The sequence below is a fragment of the Heterodontus francisci genome, chromosome 26, assembly GCF_036365525.1.
Source record: "Heterodontus francisci isolate sHetFra1 chromosome 26, sHetFra1.hap1, whole genome shotgun sequence".
NCBI classification, from domain to species: Eukaryota; Metazoa; Chordata; class Chondrichthyes; order Heterodontiformes; family Heterodontidae; genus Heterodontus; species Heterodontus francisci.
Genome location: NC_090396.1, coordinates 23391859 through 23416890, shown reverse-complemented (window position 1 = coordinate 23416890; position 25032 = coordinate 23391859). Strand labels below are relative to the sequence as shown.

At 41.3% G+C, this 25032-nt stretch overlaps 1 protein-coding gene across 6 annotated transcripts in view; it reads left to right on the top strand.

The window, feature by feature from the left end:
* mprip (myosin phosphatase Rho interacting protein) overlaps positions 1–25032 on the top strand; it is a 533204-nt gene that overhangs the window by 420529 nt on the left and 87643 nt on the right. For all 6 annotated transcript variants that reach the window (XM_068057934.1, XM_068057930.1, XM_068057933.1 and 3 more), the window contains one exon: positions 7042–7098. In XM_068057934.1, the coding sequence (XP_067914035.1) occupies positions 7042–7098 (57 nt within the window). The remainder of the gene's footprint in view (positions 1–7041; positions 7099–25032) is intronic.

Here is a 25032-nt window from a genome sequence, read left to right as displayed (position 1 = left end):
CTCTCACCGTATCCCTTAATTCCTTTATTGTTCAAAAAGATATCTACCTTAGCTTTAAAAACGTTTACTGAAGAAGCGTCAACTACTTCACTGGGCAAGGAATTCCATAGATTAACAACCCTCTGGATGAAGAAGTTCCTTCTTAATTCAGTCCTAAATCTGCTCCTTCTAATCTTCAGGCTATGCCCTCTTGTCCTAGCTTCACCTGCCAGTGGAAACATCCTCTCTACTTGTATCTTATCTATTCCCTTCATAATTTTATATGTTTCTATAAGATCCCCCCTCATTCTTCTGAATTCCAATGAATATAATCCCAATCTACTCAGTCTCTCCTCCTAAGCCAATCCTCTCAACTCCAGAATCAACCTAGTGAACCTCCTCCACCCTCTCCAGTGCCAGTACATCCTTTCTCAAGTAAGGAGACCAAAACTGCACACAGTACTCCAGGTGCGGCCTCACCAGTACCTTATACAGCTGCAACATAACCTCTCTGCTTTTAACCTCAATCCCTTTAGCAATGAAGGACAAAATTCCATTTGCCTTCCTAATTACTTGCTGTACCTGCAGACCAACCTTCTGCAATTCATGCACAAGGACACCCAGGTCCCTCTGCATAGCAGCATGCTGCAACTTTTTACCATTCAAGTAATAATCCTTTTTACTGTTACTCCTACCGAAATGAATGACTTCACATTTATTAACATTGTATTCCATCTGCCAGACCTTTGCCCACTCACTCAATGTATCTATGTTCCTCTGCAAAGTTTCACAGTCATCTGCACAGTTTGCTCTGCCACTCATCTTAGTGTCATCTGCAAACTTTGACACCCTACACGTGGTCCCCAACTCCAAATCTATATAAATTGTAAATAATTGCGGTCCCAACACCGATCCCTGAGGCACACCACTAGTGACTGATTGCCACCCAGAATAGCACTCATTTATCCCCACTCTCTGCTCCCTGTTAGTCAACCAATCCTCTATCCATGCTAATACTTTACCCCTAACGCCATGCATCCTTATCTTATGCAGCAGCCTCTTGTGCAGCACCTTTTGAAGGCCTTTTGGAAATCTAGGTACACCACATCCACTGGGTCCCCATTGTCCACCTTGCTTGTAATGTCATCATAGAATTCCAAACGATTTGTCAAGCATACCTGTCCTTCATGAACCCATGCTGCGTCTGCCCACTGGGACAATTTCTATTGAGATGCCCTGCTATTTCTTCCTTGATAATAGACTCCAGCATCTTCCCCACTACAGAGGTTAAGCTAATAATAATTCCCCATCTTTTGTCTACCTCCCTTTTTAAACCGTGGCGTCACATCTGCTGTTTTCCAATCTGCTGGGACTACCCCAGAGTCCAGCGAATTTTGGAAAATTACTGCCAGTGCACCTGCTATTTCTCCCGCCATCTCTTGTCGTACCCTGGGATGCATTCCATCAGGGCCAGGAGACTTATCAATCCTTAGCTCCATTATCTTGCCCAACACTACCTCTTCCGTAATAATGATTGTTTCCAGGTCCTCACCTACGTTCGTCTCTTTATCAATTACTGGCATGTTATTAATGTCCTCCACTGTGAAGACCGATACAAAATACCTGTTCAATGCCTCGGCCATTTCATCATATCCCCTAACTAAATTCCCCTTCTCATCCTCTAAAGGACCAATGTTTACTTTAGCCACTCTTTTTCATTTTATATATTTATAGAAACTTTTGCTATCTGTCTTTATATTCTGTGCTAGTTTTTTCTCATGTTCTATCTTACTTTTCTTTATAGCTCTTTTTGTGGCTTTCTGTTGACCTTTAAAGTTTTCCCAATCTTCTAGTTTCATGCTGCTTTTGGCCACTTTGTATGCCTTCTCTTTCAATTTGATAGCCTCCCTTATTTCCTTAGACACCCATGGCAGATTACCCCTTTTCTTCCAGTCCTTCCTTTTTCACTGGAATATACTTTTGCTGAGCACTTTGAAAAATTGCTTTGAAAGTCCTCCACTGCTCGTCAACTGTCCCACCATAAAATCTTTGTTTCCAGTCTACTTTAGCCAAGTCCTCCCTTATTCTATTGTAGTCGCCCTTGTTCAAGTGCAGGACCCTCGTATTGGATTTTATCTTCACACACTCCATCTGTATTCTAAATTCAACCATCCTATGATCACTCCTTCCAAGAGGATCCCTAACTATGAGGTCATTAATTATTCCTGTCTCATTACACAGGACTAGATCTAGGATAGCTTGCTCCCTCATCGGTTCCATTACATACTGTTCAAGAAAACTATCACTGATACACTCAACGAACTCGTCCTCAAGGCTACCCTGACTGAGCTGGTTCGACCAATCTACATGTAGATTAAAATCCCCCATGATAATTGCCGTACCATTTTTACAGGCATTAGTTATTTCTTTGTTTATTGCCCGCCCCAATGTGATATTATTTGGTGGCCTATAGACTATGCCTATCAATGACTTTTTCTTCTTAGAGTTTCTAATTTCCACCCAAATGGATTCAACCTCATTCTCCATAGAACCTATATCATCTCTCAGCACCGCCCTGATGTCGTCCTTGAATATCAGAGCTACACCACCTCCCTTACCTTCCTGTCTGTCCTTCCGAATAGTCTGGTACCCCTGGATATTTAACTCCCAGTCGTGACCAACCTGTAACCATGTCTCCGTAATGGCTACCAAATCATATTCATTCGCGATGATTTGTGCCGTTAACTCATCAACCTTGTTACGAATGCTACGAGCATTCAGGTAAAGTGCCTTTTATGCTAGCTTTCTTACCCTCATGATTTCCAACATCTCTAATAATAACTCCTGAGTTATCCTTCCTTTCTGCTTCTTTCATAGTTTGCCTTGAACTTAAACCCTCCTGCACACATGTTAACCTGCTGCTTACCTTTTTATTTACCATCATACTCCCTGTCGTTTTCCCTTTCCCTTCCCCCCGACTCACTAGTTTAAAGTCCTAGAGACCACCCTATTTCTCTGTTTCGCTAGAACACTGGTTCTAGATCGGTTTAGGTGGAGACCGTCCCATCAGTACAAATCCCCCCGGTTCCAAAACTGATGCCAATGCCCCATGAAATGGAACCCCTCTTTCCCACACCACTCCCTTAGCCACGTGTTTTGTGGTTTCTATTTCTCATCTCATGCTGCACTTTGCACTTAAAAGCAATGAAGGGACAGCTATCAGATTGTGACTCTTAAATGTACAATAGCAAAACCTGGCATCACTGATTTTGGCATCAAATAGATCAATTAGCACTTCAAACTGATCTGATTTCTGTGCTGATCATTTGGAGATTTTGTTAATCCCAGGCTTGATTTAAAGAAGCATAACAGAACATAGTTTACATAATTTTTACAAAGATGACAGAATTGTGTGATTGACTGAATACAGTGTTACGACCAGGTGAGAAAGGTGTCTGGGGTCTCTTTCAGCCTTCACCTGGTTTTATAGCACCAGGGTTTTAATTTTAAACAGTGTTTTGAGCTCCCCCTTGGTGAATCCTTGTTCACCACTTTCCAATTATAAGGCACAGAAATGAGCATAAGCAAGCTTTCTTGGGTTTCAAGAAGAAAAGTGAAATTTTATTAAATTTAAACTTAAACTCCAGTTTGGTTAACGCCTGGGAATACACGCCGTGCCCCACGCTAACATGCATACGCGATACGCACATGCAAATAGAGACAGAAAAGAGCAGAAGAGGAATAGTGGAGAGGTTTGAGGCAATCTCTGAAGAGGGTTTTTTTTTTTTTGACTCGCTGTAGAGTCCTTGATTGTAGGTAGTCTTGCTTTTTGTTGGGGCCCAGTAATCATAAACCTTGGTCGTCAGAGGAGACTTTTCTGTCTTGGGGTTCATGTGTCTTCAGTGCTTTCCGAAGCTGGTGAGAGCGAGATGAGAGCAGACAGGAGAGAGGTTTTTTCAGTCCAGGAGCAAACAGCTTTCTGAGTTCAAATTCTCTGTGGCAAGTTCAAATTCAAAATAACTCCAACAGCCAGTTAGTCATGTGATTAAACTTGTCTGACCCCATATGTTTGTGTATTCGGCCATCTTAGTAGTTAACCTGGAATGCTCCACCTTAAACGTCTGGTAATCAAAAGTCCATTGTGGATTAAATTGGAGCGGGGAGTGGCCCCTTTATCCTTTCCAAGTACTGTCTGTTACTATGCAAATGTCTTTCCAGTCAGGGGCTTGGCAACCCCTTGTAATAGGCCTTTTCTTCCCAGCAGCAATTTTAAGTTTTAAGGTTCATGTGGTGAAATAATGTGTGCCTCACTCTTAGCAGGTGGGGGCCTGCATGACAACAGTATAGATAAGTTTCTGATAATCCAGGCCCTTTTTAAATTACTTGTATTTATTTTATGTAAAATAGGATCACCATTATAATTTAGTTTTCTGTGCAGCAGAGAGTTCTTTTCATGGTACTCTCACTTATTAACCGTAATTGTATTTATTATCAGATATGGGAAAGACCGACATTACAGTAATATGGGTTAGTATTAGAATAATAGCTTTTATTGGTACCATTCAGTGTGCTTCGTCTTCCTGATTGACGTAGGTTATTGGTGCAAGAATTATTGCTGTAATTAAATCTGCAAAACATCTCCCTTCAGCCAATACCAGATATTGTGATTTTGTTTTGAAATTAAATTTTTGCTGCATTAATGCTGCAGATTTATCATGCAATCATGATTCAAAAATGTACAGCTTTAACCTCAGAAATCTATTTATTTCTAATACATTAACAGTTTTAGGCATGATGATCTGACCCAAGTGCTGAATGTTGACATCACCATTTTTCAGTGATGATCCCCTGATATTGAAGGCCCCAGATTCTTAAAACTTTGAATAGGAAGGGACCATTGCGTCCAACAACTCTGTCTTTTTTGGTACATCTGAAGCCCATCTCAAATTATTGCACAATTGTAGCTATCTAGTATTATGGACTAAGCACTAGGTTAGAATTGAGCACCTGACCAAAAAGTGCCCGAGTCCTTACTTTCTCCCCTATTCCTTTCATTGCCCTATACCCCGTATGCATGGCTCAGAGATAGATTTTACTTCCAAACCAGTGGGGGAGGGAAATTCCGTCCTTTCGAATGTATGTTCTATTTGTGCATGTATGTATGTATGGACAAGAATAAATATGTATGAAAAGATTGTAGTTCTACACAATGAACTGGCATTTTGCCCTGTGCCTGTATTGAAGTCCATCCAATCCATGGCCTCAAGTTTTACTACGTCAAAGGTGAAAAATAAATGCAAGTTGTTGTTGTTATAGTGTTTCACTCTTGACCAGACCAATACTTTCAAATTCAGTTAGAAACTGAACATTCTTGTAATAAAGGGTACTCTGTATTCATGTGAAACTATAAATGCATTATAAAGTTACTTTCAAATGTATCCTGAACAATTAAACCCTAGATGATCAGTAAAGTAGTTCAAGGCACTTGTTTAACCATTATTGTTCAAAGGTTGTATCTTCGGTCGTTTTAAATAAAAAGTAAACGTTAATTTTAATGATTTAAAAATGCATTTTGATCTCTGTGCAATCTGGGCATCCCACTTTCTAAATTAATGTATTAGGGAAAGTTTAAGGAGAAAATTTCATGTATTTAGTACTTGGGTCTGTATATGTTATAAAAAAGACTCCGAACTCAACTGGTTTTCAATGCAGAAAAGACTGAGAGGAAATATGATCTAGATACTTTAAAAATATGAAAAGGATGGATAATGTACAGGGAAGCTTGGACTATGATTTGAAGAATATGAACTCAAAATTTATAAATCTCTCGAAGACTATGTAAATAGACATTTTTTGGTCCAGCAGAAGGGTAGGATGTGTGACATCAAAAACCGCTTACGTTGCTCAACTCCTTTAAAAATAAACTGGATAAATATCTGTTAATGAACAAAGATAAATGTATGAATTTATTTAATACTTGTTGGGATGCAGTAACTCTTGTTCTGTTGATTAAAGAATTTCATCTGTGAAATTCAGTTAGTTAATGTTGAATAAAGCATGTTGTAATGTTAAATTTTTATTTTTTTATTTTTATTTAGAGATACAGCACTGAAACAGGCCCTTCGGCCCACCGAGTCTGTGCTGACCAACCACCACCCATTTATACTAACCCTACAGTAATCCCATATTCCCTACCACCTACCTACACTAGGGGCAATTTACAACAGCCAATTTACCTATCACCTGCAAGTCTTTGGCAGTGGGAGGAAACTGGAGCACCCGGCGAAAACCCATGTGGTCACAGGGAGAACTTGCAAACTCCGCACAGGCAGTACCCAGAATTGAACCCGGGTCCCTGGAGCTGTGAGGCTGCGGTGCTAACCACTGCGCCGCCCTGGAATCCCCGTGGAATTTTGCAAGGTCACCTTTTGGAGGGGGGAGAGGAAAGGAGGGAGGAAGATCATACAGAAATTTCATGTGTATCTGGTGGCATAAAAGATAGAAAAACTTGCATTTATATGGTGTCTCATCAGATTGTAATGTTTTCACAAAATACTCCACAACCAATGAATTGCTTTTGAAGTGCAGTTACTGCTGTATAAGCAAAAGTGGCAGCCAGTTTGTGTACACAGCAAGTAACTTGAGATGAATGGTCAATTGAATATTGGCAGTTGAAGGAGGAATATAGTACAGGACACCAAGAGTTCCGTGCTGTTCTTTGCTTGATTTGATATCTTTGACATCCACCTGAACAGATAGACAAAAATCTCAAATTCAAAGCAACACCTTCATCAATGTAGCATTTCCTTTGTACTAGGCCAAAATGTCAGTGTAAATTATGCACTGAAATCCTGGAGTGCCTTTTGAACACTGAACTTTGACTCCAAAGCAAGAATGCTATCAACTGAGCCAGGCTAGCACTTTTACCTGCAATTATTCACCTTGCTCAAGTGATCAAATATGGGACAATCGGTAATCAGGCAAATTATCCACAGTACGTGGAATGAATTAAGGGAGTTGATTAACATTTTCTTTACTAATGTTCACTTTTTTTTCTTTTAGCCGGATCTCCTGAATTTTAAGAAAGGATGGATGGTAAAGCTCGATGTAACGGGCCAGGTAAGGACACTGCTGCTTATTGTAGTGATTTTTCTCTCGTCGTAATGTATCATTCAAAGTACATGAAATTTCATACTGAATCTAACTGGTTTAAACCCCATGTAGATTGTCATATGCGTGGACTTTATGTAAGGAAGCTACAGAACATTGCCATATAATGTAAAATGCTATTTGTCCAAATCATGAAACTACATGCATGCATACTGATCTTGAATTTGTTTTGGGGTATTAATTAAAGTTTCAATTTGGATTTTTTCCCCCCAACATCTGTGTTTCTGTAAGCACACTGTGTTCTTTACAATCTGTAATTTCTATTTGATTCTTTGCCTCACTGAGTTAACATGATTAACCTTGATTGTGGTAAATCTCTGGAAAATGCACAATCTCGCATCTCTTGTCAATTCAGATGGCAGGAAATAAGACATGGTTCAACTGCTTTATACAGGTGAAACTGCTTTTCCAGAAGTATTAGTGATTCGCAGAAGAAAAACTTGGGTAACTTGCCATGCAGTACTAAACTAGATTGCTTTAAAAATCATATCATGGTCCTTCCAGTTTTGGCAAACTTTTGTCAAGACAGTTTCTGCTACATGTACAAGGGCTACTCATGGACCTCAACGCGCCTCTTACTCCGAACTGCACAGATGAACACAATCAAAAGATCAAAGCAGAACTCTGTAGCCGTACCATACTCAGTCAAGAATGGTGGACAATCAAGCCACTGTTAGGAGGAGGAACATTCCCATCCTCAACCATGGTGGAGCCCAACACAAATGCAACAGACAAGCATAAGTTGTTTCTAAGTGTCTTCAGTGAAAAGTAAATGATCCTACTCTGTTTTCTCTCGATCAATGCAGCATACATGCCATAACCATTCAGTTTAGTTCCCTTCACGTGACCTTAAACTTCTGATTGCACTGGACTCAATAGAGTCTATCAGCTATGACAGTCTTGCAGCTGTACTGCTGAAAACCACACGAGCACTAACTGCGAAGCTGTTCCAATGCAACAATGACACTGATATTTATTAAATAATGTAGAAAATTGTTCTGGCATACCATATACACAAAAAAAAAAGGACACATCTAATCTCGCCAATTATTGTCCTGTCAACCTCCTCGCAGTCATTGGCAAAGTGATGCAAGGATTCATCAATAATACCATCGTATAATAATCAAGTGACACCTACTCATCAATCACCTGTTCACATCAGATTCACCCAGAAATGCTCAGTCCCGATCTCATCGCAGCTTTGATCCAGAAATTCAAATCAGCTGGATACCAGAGGGGAAAGTCTTTGCTCGAGTCGCTCTGAACAGGCTCCAGAAGCTGGCCGAGCGCGTCTACCCTGAGGCACAGTGTGGCTTTCGTGCAGAGAGATCGACTATTGACATGCTGTTCTCCCTTCGTCAGATACAGGAGAAATGCCGTGAACAATAGATGCCCCTCTACATTGCTTTCATTGATCTCACCAAAGCCTTTGACCTCGTCAGACGTGGTCTCTTCAGACTACTAGAAAAGATCGGATGTCCACCAAAGCTACTAAGTATCATCACCTCATTCTATGACAATATGAAAGGCACAATTCAACATGGTGGCTCCTCATCAGAGCCCTTTCCTATCCTGAGTGGTGTGAAACAGGGCTGTGTTCTCGCACCCACACTTTTTGGGATTTTCTTCTCCCTGCTGCTTTCACATGCGTTCAAATCCTCTGAAGAAGGAATTTTCCTCCACACAAGATCAGGGGGCAGGTTGTTCAACCTTGCCCGTCTAAGAGCGAAGTCCAAAGTACGGAAAGTCCTCATCAGAGAACTCCTCTTTGCTGACGATGCTGCTTTAACATCTCACACTGAAGAATGCCTGCAGAGTCTCATCGACAGGTTTGCGTCTGCCTGCAATGAATTTGGCCTAACCATCAGCCTCAAGAAAACGAACATCATGGGGCAGGATGTCAGAAATGCTCCATCCATCAATATTGGCGACCACGCTCTGGAAGTGGTTCAAGAGTTCACCTACCTAGGCTCAACTATCACCAGTAACCTGTCTCTAGATGCAGAAATCAACAAGCGCATGGGTAAGGCTTCCACTGCTATGTCCAGACTGGCCAAGAGAGTGTGGGAAAATGGCGCACTGACACGGAACACAAAAGTCCGAGTGTATCAGGCCTGTGTCCTCAGTACCTTGCTCTACGGCAGCGAGGCCTGGACAACGTATGCCAGCCAAGAGCGACGTCTCAATTCATTCCATCTTTGCTGCCTTCGGAGAATACTTGGCATCAGGTGGCAGGACTATATCTCCAACACAGAAGTCCTTGAAGCGGCCAACACCCCCAGCTTATACACACTACTGAGTCAGCGGCGCTTGAGATGGCTTGGCCATGTGAGCCGCATGGAAGATGGCAGGATCCCCAAAGACACATTGTACAGCGAGCTCGCCACTGGTATCAGACCCACCGGCCGTCCATGTCTCCATTATAAAGACGTCTGCAAACGTGACATGAAATCGTGTGACATTGATCACAAGTCGTGGGAGTCAGTTGCCAGCATTCGCCAGAGCTGGCGGGCAGCCATAAAGACAGGGCTAAATTGTGGCGAGTCGAAGAGACTTAGTAGTTGGCAGGAAAAAAGACAGAGGCGCAAGGGGAGAGCCAACTGTGCAACAGCCCCAACAAACAAATTTCTCTGCAGCACCTGTGGAAGAGCCTGTCACTCCAGAATTGGCCTTTATAGCCACTCCAGGCGCTGCTTCACAAACCACTGACCACCTCCAGGCGCGTATCCATTGTCTCTCGAGATAAGGAGGCCCAAAAGAACCAGAGGTGAGAGTGAAAGGCAACATTCAGCTAAGTATAACACCAAGGAGCAGTGGCAAAACTGCAGTGAAAAGAGAAAAGTCTCCAGTGCCTGAATTAATATCTGTTATGCAGGTATATATCCCTGGCATTGGAGAGTAATCATCACAGCCCAGAACTTAGCTCTGGGAGTTCCTCAGGGCAGCATCCTCAATCTAATCATCTACTTTGCTAATAACCTTCCCTCCATTACAAGATGGGACTATTTGATGATGATTCCACAATGTCCAGCTCTGTTTACCACTCCTCAGGCAATTAAGTAGCCCATGCTAACGTAAAACAAGGTCTGAAGGATATCAAAGTTTGGGCAGAGAAGTGGTAGATAACATGACTAAAAACTGGAAGTGTATTAAGCAGTGAGGAGGATAATAAGAGTTCAGGAGTACATAGACTGGTGAAATGGACACAGACGTTGCAGATGAAATCTAATAGTGAAGGGTGAAATGATGCACTTTGGAAGTAAGAATGAAGAAACATAGAAAGCAGGAGTAGGCTATTTGGCCCTTCAAGCCTGCTCTACCATATGATTTTTTTTTATTCAGTCATGGGATGTGGGCGTCACTAGCTATGCCAGCATTTATTGCCCATCCCTAATTGCCCATGATTGATCATCCAATTCAGTAGCCTTTTCCTGCTTTCGCCCCATACCATTTGATCCCTTTAGACCCAAGAGCTATATCTAACTGCTTCTTGAAAACATTAATTGTTTTGGCCTCAACTGCTTTCTGTGGTAGCGAATTCCACAGGCTCACTACTCTCTGGGTGAAGAAATCTCTCCTCATCTCAGTCCTGAAAGGTTTACCCTGTATCCTTAGACTATGACCCCTGGTTCTGGACTCCCCCACCATCGGGAACATCCTTCCTGCATCTACCCTGTCAAGTCCTGTTAGAATTTTATAGGTTTCTATGAGATCCCCCCTCACTCTTCTGAACTCCAGCGAATATAATCCTAACCAACTCAATCTCTCCTCATATATCAGTCCTGCTATCCCAGGAATCAGTCTGGTAAGCCTTCGCTGCACTCCCTCTATAGCAAGAACATCCTTCCTCAGTTAAGGAGACCAAAACTGCCTTTTTTACCGCCTGTTGCACCTGCATGCTTAGGAGAAGCAATATAAACTAAATGGTACAATTTTGAAGTGGGTGCCAGAACAGAAAGACTGGGGGTTTACATATACTAATCTTTGAAGGTGACAGGGCAAGTTTAGATAAGTAAAAGCAAAATACTGCGGATGCTGGAAATCTGAAATAAAAACAAGAAATGCAGGAACCACTCAGCAGGTCTGGCAGCATCTGTGAAAAGAGAAGCAGAGTTAACGTTTCGGGTCAGTGAGTTCCGAAGAAGGGTCACTGACCCGAAACGTTAACTCTGCTTCTCTTTTCACAGATGCTGCCAGACCTGCTGAGTGGTTCCAGCATTTCTTGTTTTTATTTCAAGTTTAGATAAGGCTGTTTTTCTTTTTCAAAAAAAGCATTCCAGATCCTTAGCTTCATTAATAGAGGAATGGTGTACAAGAGCAAGGAAGGTATGCTAAACCTTTATAAACCACTGGTTAGTCCTCTGCTGGAGTACTGTGTCCAGTTCTGGGCACCACACTTTAGAAAATAAGTCAAAGCCTTAGAGTGGGGGAGAGATTTACTAACATGGTTCCAAGGATAAGGGACTTCAATTAGGGCCAAAGAGGGAAATGTATCATTATAGGCACAGGGCAAGGCTAGAATACTTAGAGTACTTTGTATCGGTGTAACATATTCGTATGTTGTTCGTATGCTTACTAAGAAAGAGGAATCTGACAAAATAGTGGTAGAAGTGGAGAGAATAGAGGCAATGGAAAGGGTAAAAATTGAGAGGGAGGAGGTACTGTAAAGGCTGGCTCTGCTTAGGGTGGATAAGTCACCTGGTCCGGATGGCTTGCATCCCAGGTTGCTAAAGGAAGTTCAGGTGGAGATAGCAGAAGGGCTTGCCATAATCTTACAATCTTCCCTAGGTGCCAGAGGATTAGAGAGTGCACATGTGACACCCTTATTCAAGAAAGGGTGTAAGGACAATCCTAGCAACTACAGGCCAGTTAGTTTAACATCAGTGGTGGGTAAGGTTTTAGAAACAATAATCAGGGGAAAAAATCAATAGGCACTTGGAGAGGTTTGAGTTAATTAAGGGTAGCCAGCACAGATTTGTAAAAGGCAGATCATGCTTGGCAAATCTAATTGAGTTTTTTTATAAAGTTACAGAGAAGGTTGATGGAGGGCATACAGTGGATGTTGTCAATGGATGTTAAGAAAGCATTTAATAAAGTACCACATAAAGGCTGATTAGCAAAATAGAGGCTCATGGATTAGGAGGTCAGTGTCCAGTTGGATTTTAAAAATTGGCTTAGGAAAGAAAACAGCAAGTCGTGGTGCATAGTTTTCAAACTGGAGGATGGCAGACAGTGGTGTTCCCCAAGGGCCAGTGCTAGGACTACTGCTTTTTTGCTATATATAAATGACTTGGATCTTGGAATACAAGAACATAGGAGCAGAAGCAGGCCATTCAGCCCATCGAGCCTGCTTTGCCATTCAATGCGATCATGGCTGATCTTCCACTTCAATGCCTTTATCCCACACTATCCTCATATCCCCTTATGTCATTTGTATTTAGAACTCTGTCAGTCTCTGCTTTAAACATACTCAATGACAACTTTAATCTGCATATAGATTGGGCAAATCAAATTAGTCACCATACCGTAGAGGAGGAATTCTTGGAGTGTATATGGGATGGTTTTCTGGACCAGTACGTTGAGGAACCAACTAGAGAACAGGCCATCCTAGACTGGGTATTGTGTAATGAGATAGGAATAATTGACAATCTAGTGGTACGAGACCCCTTGGGGATGAGTGACCATAATATGATAGAATTCTTCATCAAGATGGAGAGTGACGTAGTTGATTCTGAGACAAGGGTCCTGAATCTTAGTAAAGGAAACTACGAAGGTATGAGGCGCGAGTTGGCCATGACGGATTGGGAAACGTTACTTAAAGGGATGACGGTGGACAGGCAATGGAAAACATTTAAAGAGCGCATGGATGAACTGCAACAATTCTTTATCCCTGTCTGGTGCAAAAGTAAAATGGGAAAGGTAGCCAAACCATGGCTTACAAGGGAAATCAGAGATAGCATTAGGTCCAAAGAAGAGGCATATAAATTTGCCAGGAAAAACAACAGACCTGAGGATTGGGAGCAGTTTAGAATTCAGCAAAGGAGGACCAAGGGATTGATTAAGAAGGGGAAAATAGAGTACGAGCGCAAGCTTGCGGGGCACATAAAAACTGACTGTACAAGTTTCTATAGGTATATGAAGGGAAAAAGATTGGTGAAGACAAATATAGGTCCCTTACAGTCAGAAACAGGGGAATTTATTATGGGGAATGAAGAAATGGCTGACCAACTAAATGCACACTTTGGTTCTGTCTTCACAAAGGAGGACACAAATATACCAGAAATGTTGGGAAACACGGGGCTTAGGAGAGAGAGGAACTGAAAGAAATCAGTATTAGTAGAGAAACGGTGTTGGGGAAATTGATGGGATTGAAGGCCGATAAATCCCCAGGGCCTGATGGTATGCATCCCAGAGTACTTAAGGAAGTGGCCCTAGAAATAGTGGATGCATTGGTGGTCATCTTCCAAGATTCTATGGACTCTGGAACAGTTCCTACAGATTGGCGGGTAGCTAATGTAACCCCACTATTTAAAAAAGGAGGTAGAGAGAAAGCAGGGAATTATAGACCAGTCAACCTGACGTCGGTAGTGAGGAAAATTCTAGAGTCCATTATGAAAGATTTTATAGCAGAGCACTTGGAGAATAGTGGTAGAATCGGGCAGAGTCAGCATGGATTTACGAAAGAGAAATCATGCTTGACAAATCTTCTAGAATTCTTCGAGGATGTAAATAGTAGAGTTGATGAGAGGGAGCCAGTGGATGTGGTTTATTTGGACTTTCAGAAGGCTTTAAACAAAGTCCCACATAAGAGATTAGCATGTAAAATTAAAGCCATGGGATTGGGGATAATGTGTTGCGATGGATAGAAAATTGGTTGGCAGACAGGAAACAAAGAGTAGGGATAAATGGGTCTTTTTCCGAATGGCAGGCAGTGACTAGTGGGGTACAGCAGGGATCGGTGCTAGGACCCCAACTATTCACAATATACATTAATGATTTAGATGAGGGAACTAAATGTAATATCTCCAAATTTGCAGATGCGAGAAAATTGGGTGGGGAAGATGCAGAGAGGCATCAGGGTGATTTGGACAAGTTGAGTGAGTGGGCTAATGCATGGCAGATGCAGTATAATGTGGATAAATGTGAGCTTATCCACTTTGGTAGCAAAAACAGGAAGGCAGGTTATTATCTGAACGGCTATAAACTGAGAGAGGGGAATATGCAGTGAGACCTGGGTGTTCTCGTACGTCAGTCGCTGAAGGTAAGCATGCAGGTGTAACAGGCGGTAGAAAAGGCAAATGGTATGTTGGCCTTCATAGCGAGAGGATTCAAGTACAGGAGTAGGGATGTCTTGCTGCAATTTTACAGGGCCTTGGTGAGGCTACACCTGGAATATTGTGTGCAGTTTTGGTCTCCTTATCTGAGGAAGGATGTTCTTGCTATAGAGGCAGTGCAGCGAAGGTTTACCAGACTGATTCCTAGGATGGCAAGACTGATGTATGAGGAGAGATTGATTCAGTTAGGATTATATTTGCTGGAGTTCAGAAGAGTGAGGGGGGATCTCCTGGAAGCCTATAAAATTCTAACAGGACTTGACTGGGTAGATGCAGGAAGGATGTTCCCATGGTGGGGGAGTCCAGAACCAGGGGTCATAGTCTAAGGATACAGGGTAAACCTTTCAGGACTGAGATGAGGAGAAATTACTTCACCCAGAGAGTGATGTGCCTGTGGAATTTGCTACCACAGAAAGCAGTTGAGGCCAAAACATTGTATGTTTTCAAGAAGGAATTAGATATAGCTCTTGGGTCTAAAGGGATCAAAGGGTATGGGGCGAAAGCGGGAACAGGCTACTGAGTTGGATGATCAGCCATGATCATAATGACTGGCGGAGCAGGCACGAAGGGCAGAATGGCCTACTCCTGCTCCTATTTTCTATGTTTCTGTGTTTCCACAGCCCTCTGGGGTAGAGAATTCCAAAGATTCACAACCCTCTGAGGAAAGAAATTTCTCCTCATCTCTGTCCTGAGTGACTTCCCCCTTATTTTGAAATTGTGTCCTCTGGTTCTAGACACCCCAACCAGGGGAAACATCTTAGCTACATCTACCCTGTCTATCCCTTTTATATATTTTGTAGGTTTCAATGTGATCCCCTCTCATTCTTCGAAACTGTGGAGAATACAGGCCCAGTGTCCCCAATCTCTCTTCATAGGACTGTCCCGCCACCCCGGTCACAAGTCTGGTGAACCTTCGTTGCACTCCCTCTATGGCAATAATACCCTTCCTAAGGTAAGGGTACCAAAACTGCACACAGTATTCCAGATGCTGTCAAACCAAGGTTCTATACAACTGAAGCAAGACTTGGCTACTTCTGTACTCAAATCCTCTTGTGATAAAGGCTAACATATCATTATCCTTCCTAATTGCTTGTTGCACCTGCATATTAGCTTTCAGTGATTTATTGACAAGAACACCCAGATCCCTTTGGATAGCTACACTTTTTAATCTCTTACCATTTAAAATATGGTGGACAACCTCACATTTTTCTACATTATATTCCATCTGCCATGTACTATATTTGTAGCAATATCTCATTCCTTTTTGAAAACATACAATGTTTTGGCCTCAACTGCTTTCTGTGGTGGCGAATTCCACAGGCATCACTAAGTCTGTCCAAATCCACTTGAAGCCACTTTTCATCTTCCTCACAACAGCGCCATTTGCGACTCTTCAGATACTGAAGCAGTCCATGTAGAAATGCAGCAAGACCTGGACAATATCCAGGCTTGGGCTGATAAGTGGCAAGTAACATTTGCGCCACACAAGTGCCAGGCAATGATCATCTCCAACAAGAGAGAATCTAACCATCTCCCCTTGACATTCAATGGCATTATGATCGCTGAATCCCCCACTGTCAACATCCTGGGAGTTACCATTGAACTGGAGTAGCCATATAAATACAGTGGCTACAAGAGCAGGTCAGGAGCTCGGAATCCTGTAGTGAGTAACACCCCAATGCGTATCCATCATCTACAAGGCACAAGTCAGGAGTGTGATGGAATACTCTCCACTTGCCTGGATGGGTGCAGCTCCAACAGCATTCGAAGCTTGACACCATCCAGAACAAAGCAGCCCGCTCGATTGGCACCCCAATTACAAACACTCACTCCCTCCACCAACGCACAGTGGCAGCAGTGTGTACCATCTACAAGATGCACTGCAGCAAAGCACCAAGGCTCCTTAAACAGCACCTTCCAAACCCACGACCTCTACCAACTAGAAGGACAAGGGCAGCAAATACATGGGAACACCACCATCTGCAAGTTCCCCTCCAAGTCATACACCACCCTGACTTGGAACTATATTGCCATTCCTTCACTGTCGCTGGGTCAAAATCCTGGAAATCCCTTCCTAACAGCACTTTGGGTGTACCTACCTCACAAGGACTGCAGCAGTTCAGGAAGGCAGCTCACCACCACCTTATCGAGGGCAATTAGGGATGGTAATAAATGCTAGCCTAACCAACGACACCCACATCCCATGAATGAATAAAAAAAAATACATTCATTCCCACCTAGCTTTGTGTCATTCGCAAACTTGGAAATATTACATTTGGTCCCCATATCCAAACCATTGATATATATTGTGAACAGCTGGGGCCCAAGGTCTGATCCTTGAGGCACCCCACTAGTAACAGCCTGCCAATGTGTGAATGACCCGTTTATTCCTACTCTCTGTCTTCTGCTGTTGACCAATCCTTAATCCATGTCAGTATATTACCTCCTATCCCATGTGCTTTAATTTTGCTAACCAACATCCTGTGGGGGAGTTAATCAAATGCCTTCTGAAAATCCAAATATACTATATCCACCGACTCCCCTTTATCAATTCTGGTAGTAACATCCTCAAAAAACTGCAACAGGTTTGTCAAACATGATTTCCCATTCATAAGTCCATGTTGACTATGCCCAATCAGATCACTATTATCCAAGTGCCCATTTATTACATCCTTTAGAATAGATTCTAGCATTTTCCTTACTACTGATGTAAGGCTAACAGGTCTGTATTTTCCTGTTTTCTCTCCCTCCCTTCTTAAATAGTGACATGACATTTGCTACCTTCCAATCTACAGGAACCATTCCAGAATCTATAGAATTTTGGAAGATGATCACCAATGCATCCACTATCTCCATAGCTACCTCTTTCAACACTCTGGGATGTAGAATATCAGGTCCTGGGCACTTCAGCCCATTAATTTCTCCAATACAACCTTCTTACTAATACTAATTTCCTTCAATTCCTCATTCTCCCTAGTCCCTTGGATCTCTAATTCTGGGAGATTTCTTGTATCTTCCTCAGTGAAGACAGATACAAAGTAATCATTTAGCTTCTCTGCAATTTCTCTATTCCCAATTATAAATTCTCCTAACTCTGCCTATTAGGACCCACATTTGCCTTAGCCAAATGTTTCCTTTTCACGTACCTATAGAAGCTTTTACAGTCCATTCTTATGTTTTTTGCTAGTTTGCATTCATATTCTATTCTCCCTTAATCAGTTTCTCGGTTCTCCTTTCCTGTATTCTAAAATCCTTCCAATCCTCAGGTTTACTACTATTTCTGGCAACTTTTTAGGTCTTTTTTTTTTTTTAAATCTTGTACAATCCTTAACTTCCTTTGTTAACCACAGTTGACTGCCTTTACTTTTGGGATTTTTGTGCCTTGAAGGAATGTATAGTTGCTGTAAACTATGTAATTCTTTGAAGATTATCCATTGTCTATACACTGTCATACCTTTTAATGTATTTTCCCAATCCACCTCAGCCAATTTGCCCCTCATACCTTCAAAATTTCCTTTGTTCAAATTTAACACCCTGGCTTCAGATTGAACTACCTCACTTTCAAGTATAATGTACAATTCTATCATATTATGGTCACTCATCCCTAAAGGTTCTTTTACAACAAGATTATTAATGAACCCTTTCTCCTTACATAATACTAGATCTAAAATAACCTTTCTTCTCTTTGGTTCCTCAACATACTGCTCTAGAAAACCATCCCTAATACAATCTAGAAACTCGTCCTCCACAGCATTTGTGCTCATTAGTTTTACCCAGTCTATATGCAGATTGAATTCACCCATGATTACTGTATTATTCATGCTACATGCTTCTCTAATCTCCTTGATTAATACCATGCCCCACACTACGGTTACTGTTTGGTGGCCTATAAACAGTTCCTACTAATGTTTGCTGTCCCTTGCTATTTCTTAGCTCCACCCAAACAGATTCCACATTTTGTTCTTCCAATCTGAGATCCTCCCTTACAAATGTACTGGTCCCATCCCTTATTATCAGCGCAACACCACCTCCTTTTCTTATTTGTCTGTCCTTCCTAAATGTCGAATATCCTTGAATATTCAGTTCCCAGGCTTGGTCACCCTGTAGCCACGTTTCCATAATGGCAATTAGATCATACCCATTTATCTCTATTTGTGCCTTTAAATCATCTACCTTGTTGCAAATGCTGCATGCATTCAGATAGAGTGCCCTTAACCTTTATCGTCTTGACATTATTCTGCATTTTATGTCTAGTTGATGCTTGCCTTTGTTTCGCCTCCCTTCTAATGTTGCATGCTACTTGTCTACCTCCTGTGATCAGCTTTACTTTCTTCCAATTTGAGCTACCCCTCAGATTCCCATCCCCCTGACAAGCTAGTTTAAACCCTCCCCAACAGCACTCGCAAATCTACAGAGTAGAATTTCAAAATTTGCCGATGATACCAAACTTGGAGGAGTGGCAAACAGTGAGGATCATATGAACTGCCTGCAGCAGGACATAGATAGCTTAGCAGAATGGGCAGACAGATAGCATATAGAATTTAGTGCAGACTAGTGTGAGGTGATGCATTTTGGCTGAAGGGATAGGTGAACCAATATAGATTTAATGATGCAGTTCTGAAGAGTGCGCAGGAAGAGGGGGACTTGGGGATGCATGTGCATCGATCTTTGAAGGTGGCAGGGCATATTGAGAGAGTGATTAGCAAAGCATATGGGATCTAGGGCTTCATAAATAGAGGCATAGAGTACAAAAGCAGGGAAGTTATGCTGAACCTTTATAAAATTCTGGTTAGGCCCCAACTAGAGTAATGTGTCCAGTTCTGGTCGCCACACTTTAGAAAGGATGTACAGGTCCTTGAGCGGGTGCAGAGGAAGTTTACCAGAATGGTTCCAGGGATGGGGATTTTAGTTACAAGGTTAGGTTGGAAAAGTTGGAATTGTTCTCCCTGGAGCAAAGGAGATTGAGGGGAGATTTCATAGAGGTGCACAAGATTATGACAGGCTTAGATAAGTTAGACAAGGAAAAACTGTTCCCTTTAATTGATGGTACAAGAACTAGGGTCCACAGATTGAAGGCTTTGGGCAAGAAATGCAAGGGGAATATGTAAGTAATGGATGGTAATGACCTGGAACTTGCTGCCTACAAGGGTGGTGGAAGCGGAGATGGTCAATGAATTCAAAAGGAAATTGGATGGGCACTTGAAGGAAATAAACTTGCAGGGCCATGTCAGGTCCACTGACTGGCCTGCAGACAAGAGCAGGGAATTTGGGCAGGAGGAGGCCCGAGTGGTGGGGCGAGGGCTTAAGGGAGGGGGTTGGGAAGCCGATGACTAGGGAGGTGCAAGACTTGCTTGTGGGGCCTGGAGGAGCATTTCTGCTCCTGGCCCACAAGGAAGTCTCAATTTTAAAATATACATGCCTGGACTTCTTCTGGCCCACACTCTTCCTCCCAGCAGGTTTGGCTTGATGGGGAAGCCCATTAAGACCTCCAGTTAAAATTACAGATCAGGTTCCAATGACATCATTGTAACCTGATCTGCATATTTAAAGAAGACCCCGCTGCCTTCCTATCAAGAGCAGGTTAATAGCAGGACCTGCGACAAGAGTAGTGGGATCAGTTGAGGTAAATTGCTACCCTGATTTTAACTGTCCCCTGCCCCATTGCTGCCAGATGGCAGGGAGTGAAAATGAGCACCTATACGTCTACCATAGAAAAGAGAATGAAAAGAATTATAATGTAAAACGATAGTGTCATTCTGAGCAAAAGAAAAGTTCTAGGTAAATAGTGTCCCAAATAATATAACAGTCACCCTGTACCTCTAGTATGTCTAAATTACAGTGGGCAAGCCACATTTAGGCCACAGCAGGATCATGGGTGGACATTAGATACCACACTCCAGGTGCCAGACAATCCAGGAAAGGACATTAGTAATTATATGAAAAACTCTCTTAGCATACTCGATATTAAATTGCAGTTCACTTTTTGAAATCCTCCTGCTATTTGACCACCAGCAGATCCAAGAAAAGCCCATTTTCTCTGGACCAGATCAATTTTAATTTCTCCTGAAACATAATGAAGGTTAATATTACAGTAATAAACTATAATTCAGAATTACTTTACTGTAAAATGCTGTAGGACTAAACAATGCACACATTACTATTTGAATTAAAGCTTAAACATTTTACTTCTGCTCATCCTGTCTTTCCCCATTACTTTCTCTTTCATGATGCTTAACTCCTCTATTTTTATTTTTAAACTAACCTTTTAATGTTACTGAAATAAAAATGAGAAATGCTGGAAATCCTCAGTAGGTCTGGCAGCATCTGTGGCGAGAGAAGCAGAGTTAACGTTTCAGGTCAGTGACCCTTCTTCAGAACTGCCAGCATCTGCAGTATTTTGCTTTTCTTTTAATGTTACTATTTGCTACCAAATCTGTCCTATACTTCATTTCTGAACTTTCACCCCCTCCCTCCTCTTGATGAGGTTTTAAACTTAAAATTGTTTTTCCTGACTCCCACTGTTTATTTGGAAGCGGGAGTAAGTTTCCAGAAAATGGGGCTTCCATTAGCTAAAAGTAGGCTTTAGTACCTGTTTCTTAGGCCCAGACTGTGCAGCTAATATATTTCAATTATACTGGGGAGACCAGACAAGAAGGCTGCTGAATACATGTCCTTGGCATCCTCTCCTTTGCCACCCTCACCCTGACAAATAAGCTCATCTGTGGTGCTATAACTGTTAAGTACTTTTCAACTGCTACTGTTTCACTTTAAACTATCACAGTTTATAAGATACCTTAGCGTTCCAGCAGAATCCGAGAGTGCTTGTTCTGTACCAACAAGTGTCAGAATGACTATTTAATGAGCTGGGAACAATGTTAGGAGGAGAATATTCATTAAAAACACTTTTTTCCCATTTCCTTAATCCTGTTGATGCAGCCTTAACCATTTTGTTTTCTAATGCCATTTATGGTTGAATATCTGTAGAAGACTTCAGGCTGTATAATTTTAGCTTCTTATTTCTACTCCTACTTGAATAGTTTAATTATGATCTCAATAATTTCTGCATTTTTTCCTGAAGGTATTTTGCACCAATTTATTTTTTGATTAGAATCTCAGCAGCATCTGTCAGTTGTTATGAAATGCCCAGTGTGTGTGTGTTTGAAAACATCTGTCTATTAAAACCTATAAAAATTCAGTGGATATCGCTAAATTTCTTTTTAGTCTCTTAAGTTCATAAATTTATTCATTCTCCATTTTATTCTTTGGAGTTGTCCTGAAAACTTTTTTTCTTGCCAATTTTTTTCTCCTCCAGGCATAGAACGCTTTGGGGCATAGCTGCTTGAGTAGCCAGTAGCTTCCATGCACTACCTTACCCAAGTGTCCATTCCTCATTTTTTCTTGGGTTGTGAATGTTTTACAGCAGCACACCTCACAGCCATGTTTTGCCAGGTATCCACACATACGGACCTTCCAGCAAGGATTTTATATAGCAATCCAAAGCAGGATGCATGGAAAATTTCCTTCCTTTGGCATCTCTACTGCCCTCCCGGCCTATGTGTTACTTAGAAAACACTGAAAATTGAACCAGAGACCTTTCTCTGGTTCATCTACTTACTGAATGAGTTCACAGTAATCAGGCAATTAAAAGAACCTTTTGGTGATATGTTCACTGTAGCTTTTTTATAACATTGTTAGGCATTTGAATTATAGCTGTATTTTGAATCAGAAAAGCTGAGTATGCTCCTTCAAAAATTACATCTTTGCAAAATAATTTATAGCTTTGCATTTAATGTGGAAATTTCTTTTTAAAGTCTCACCTCATAGAAATACAAAAGAATGATTAGAGGTCAAAAGTCAGTTATTCTTCACTTTTGCCTGTCAGTCAGAATAACAATATATTTACATTCATAATCTTCATGTGGTATAATTTATGTTGCATGCCATTACAGTCTTAGATTATTATTTGTTTATAAAAATTGTTGATACACTATGTAGAAGCCTTTTAATGGGCATCCTTCTGGTTTGAACAAGCCACTTCCTTTGTTCAACCCTTTTTTCAGACATGCACCACAAAGATACATAGCTCACATTGTCAGTATTGTGTCCCATATGTGCCCAAAATGTAGAGCCATTACCCATCTCGAGCAACAGCCTTGTGCTGGTGACAAGCAGATGTAAACCAGATCTGTTAACTCCACTGACATTTATATTATCCAGAACATCAGACTAGTTAGCTAGAAAATATACTGTCAAACAACTCCTTTTGAGATTTCTGTCTTTTGTTCTTCATTTATTTCTGTAACATTTATTCTAAACAAGTTCTTTGTTATCCATTGAAGTCAAGGTTTCCTGCCCATAAATCCCTGCTTCCCACTGAGGGCAAGGTTTTATTTTTGTTAGTGAATATGGGAATTTTCTTTCCGGCCTACCTGAAGTGTTGCCTTTCATTTAATGTATTTGTGTAATGAAAATTTGTATTTTAGGTTACAGTGAAGTATTGCTGGAGTTGGATTCTTGTTTCCCCAATTGTAAATAGCTACTTGTCAATAGAAAATTGTACTCTGCATTTGTGTTGTGTCAAAATTATACTTCGTGCTTTGGAAAAATAAATGTGTTTAATATGCTTCAGAGTATAGATGTTCAGAAAGGGACAAGTGATTAAAGCACGAGTGCAGGCAAAACTCAAGACCCAATGTATTAGTGTTTTATTGGTCTGTTTTTGTTAACTATATAATAGTGTCAATGAAAAATGGTGTTTAAAATTACATATATAAGCAACTACTAGATAAAGCAAATTTAATTTGTGCAACAGCTGATAACTGTACTACTGCAGCACTTTTAATGTACTTGGGCAGCTAGGGACTGTTAATGAATAATTGTGGACCCCAATGAGCTATAATTATCAACGGTTGCTGAATGGTTTTCTCAGTACAAGAATTCAGGGAGTTTAGGGACTTAATTACATGGATACGCAATGAAATATTTTAATACTGGGAATGGAATACATTTTCTCGCTGATATAGCAGAATTTTCCAATATTTTTGCACCTAAAGTATCTGTCTCTTGCTCCCAGGTGACCTATAACATGGGTTAGATTTAAGGTTATCTCCCTTTGATTCTGCTACAGGAAAGCAAACCCTTAAACATAAGACCTAATTTTTCAACTAGCTAATAATTTCCTTTATTGACCCATGATGGGGGTTGGTGGAGGAATGTCTAAAATGAGAGTGTGTTTTAGAATTCTGTGTAGATAAAGTACCTCCTGATTTTGCTCCTGAAAACTGAGCTGATTTCATTGTACAAGGAGGGGAAACGGTTTCCAGTGGCAGGTGGGTCCATAACCAGAGGACACAGATTTAATGTAATTGATAAATGAACCAGAGTGGGAGAAGAGGAGAATTGTGTTTTTTTAATGCAGCGAGTTGTTATGATCTTGAATGTGCTGCCGGAAGCAAATTCAACTGTAACTTTGAGAAGGGAATTGGATAAATACTTGAAGGGGAAACATTTTCAGGGATTTGGGGAAAGAGCAGAGGGGAAGTGAAATTAATTGGATAGCTCTTTCAAAGAGCCAGCACAGGCACGATGTGCTGAATGGCCTTCTTTCATACTGTGAGATTCTATGATTGGCTCAGATTTAGGAAGCCTTCTTTCACAGGGAACTGGATTGAGATGGTTTTTAAACTTATGTCACACTGGACGTCTGCAGACAACACAGAGAGGAGATGCCCTATTATCGTCTGGCCCGGGGCAGGGACCAGGATCATGAGACGGGCATCGGGAAAGCGGGGGAACTGTTGGATTCTGCTGTGCTACCCAGTGCTCAAATTGACTTGTGTTTTCTGCACATATTAAAGACCATTTATTATTTACAGTAACGTCGGACTTTTCCACCTAAATATCTCTCCTCGGGAGAAGAGATGCAGGAGTTCTGTTTCAGACTTAACTTGGAGCCAATGGAATCCATTTTTAAAAATAAATTATTAATTTCTTTTAAAATAAATTCTGTAGTGTAGTATTTTAATCTGGTTTATTGGCTACACCCAAACCTGAGCCCACAAAAAATAATTGAGAAAAATGAGGGAGAAGCATGTTCTCATCTCTCTGGAGGGAAGGAGAGGAGCAAAATGCTGTGGAATGGAATTAGAAAAATAAGATATTTACACCAAGGTGAAGTTTTCGGAATATTAGCAGCAGGAGGCAAAGGTGTAAAATGCACTGGACTATACAAAGAGTCCAAAAACATCATTAAAAGTCCAAGAAAACACTGGAATTCCATGCCCAGTCTCCAAGTTGTTAACATGTTCTGAGTGTGCTAGAGTAGACTCTGAGCAGAGAGCACTCCCCTTTATATACCCCAATGTATTTTGCGCCATTGCCTCCTACTGCAACTTCTGCCCACCTCACGGATTTCTGATTCACAGCCTCCTCACATCCTGATGTGTATTTATCTATCCCAGTTTATTTTGTGACATAAAAAACAGGCGAAACTTTTTTTTTTGGAGCAGTTATTCAGTGGTGGTGATAACGTCATGAGGTAGTTTGATGT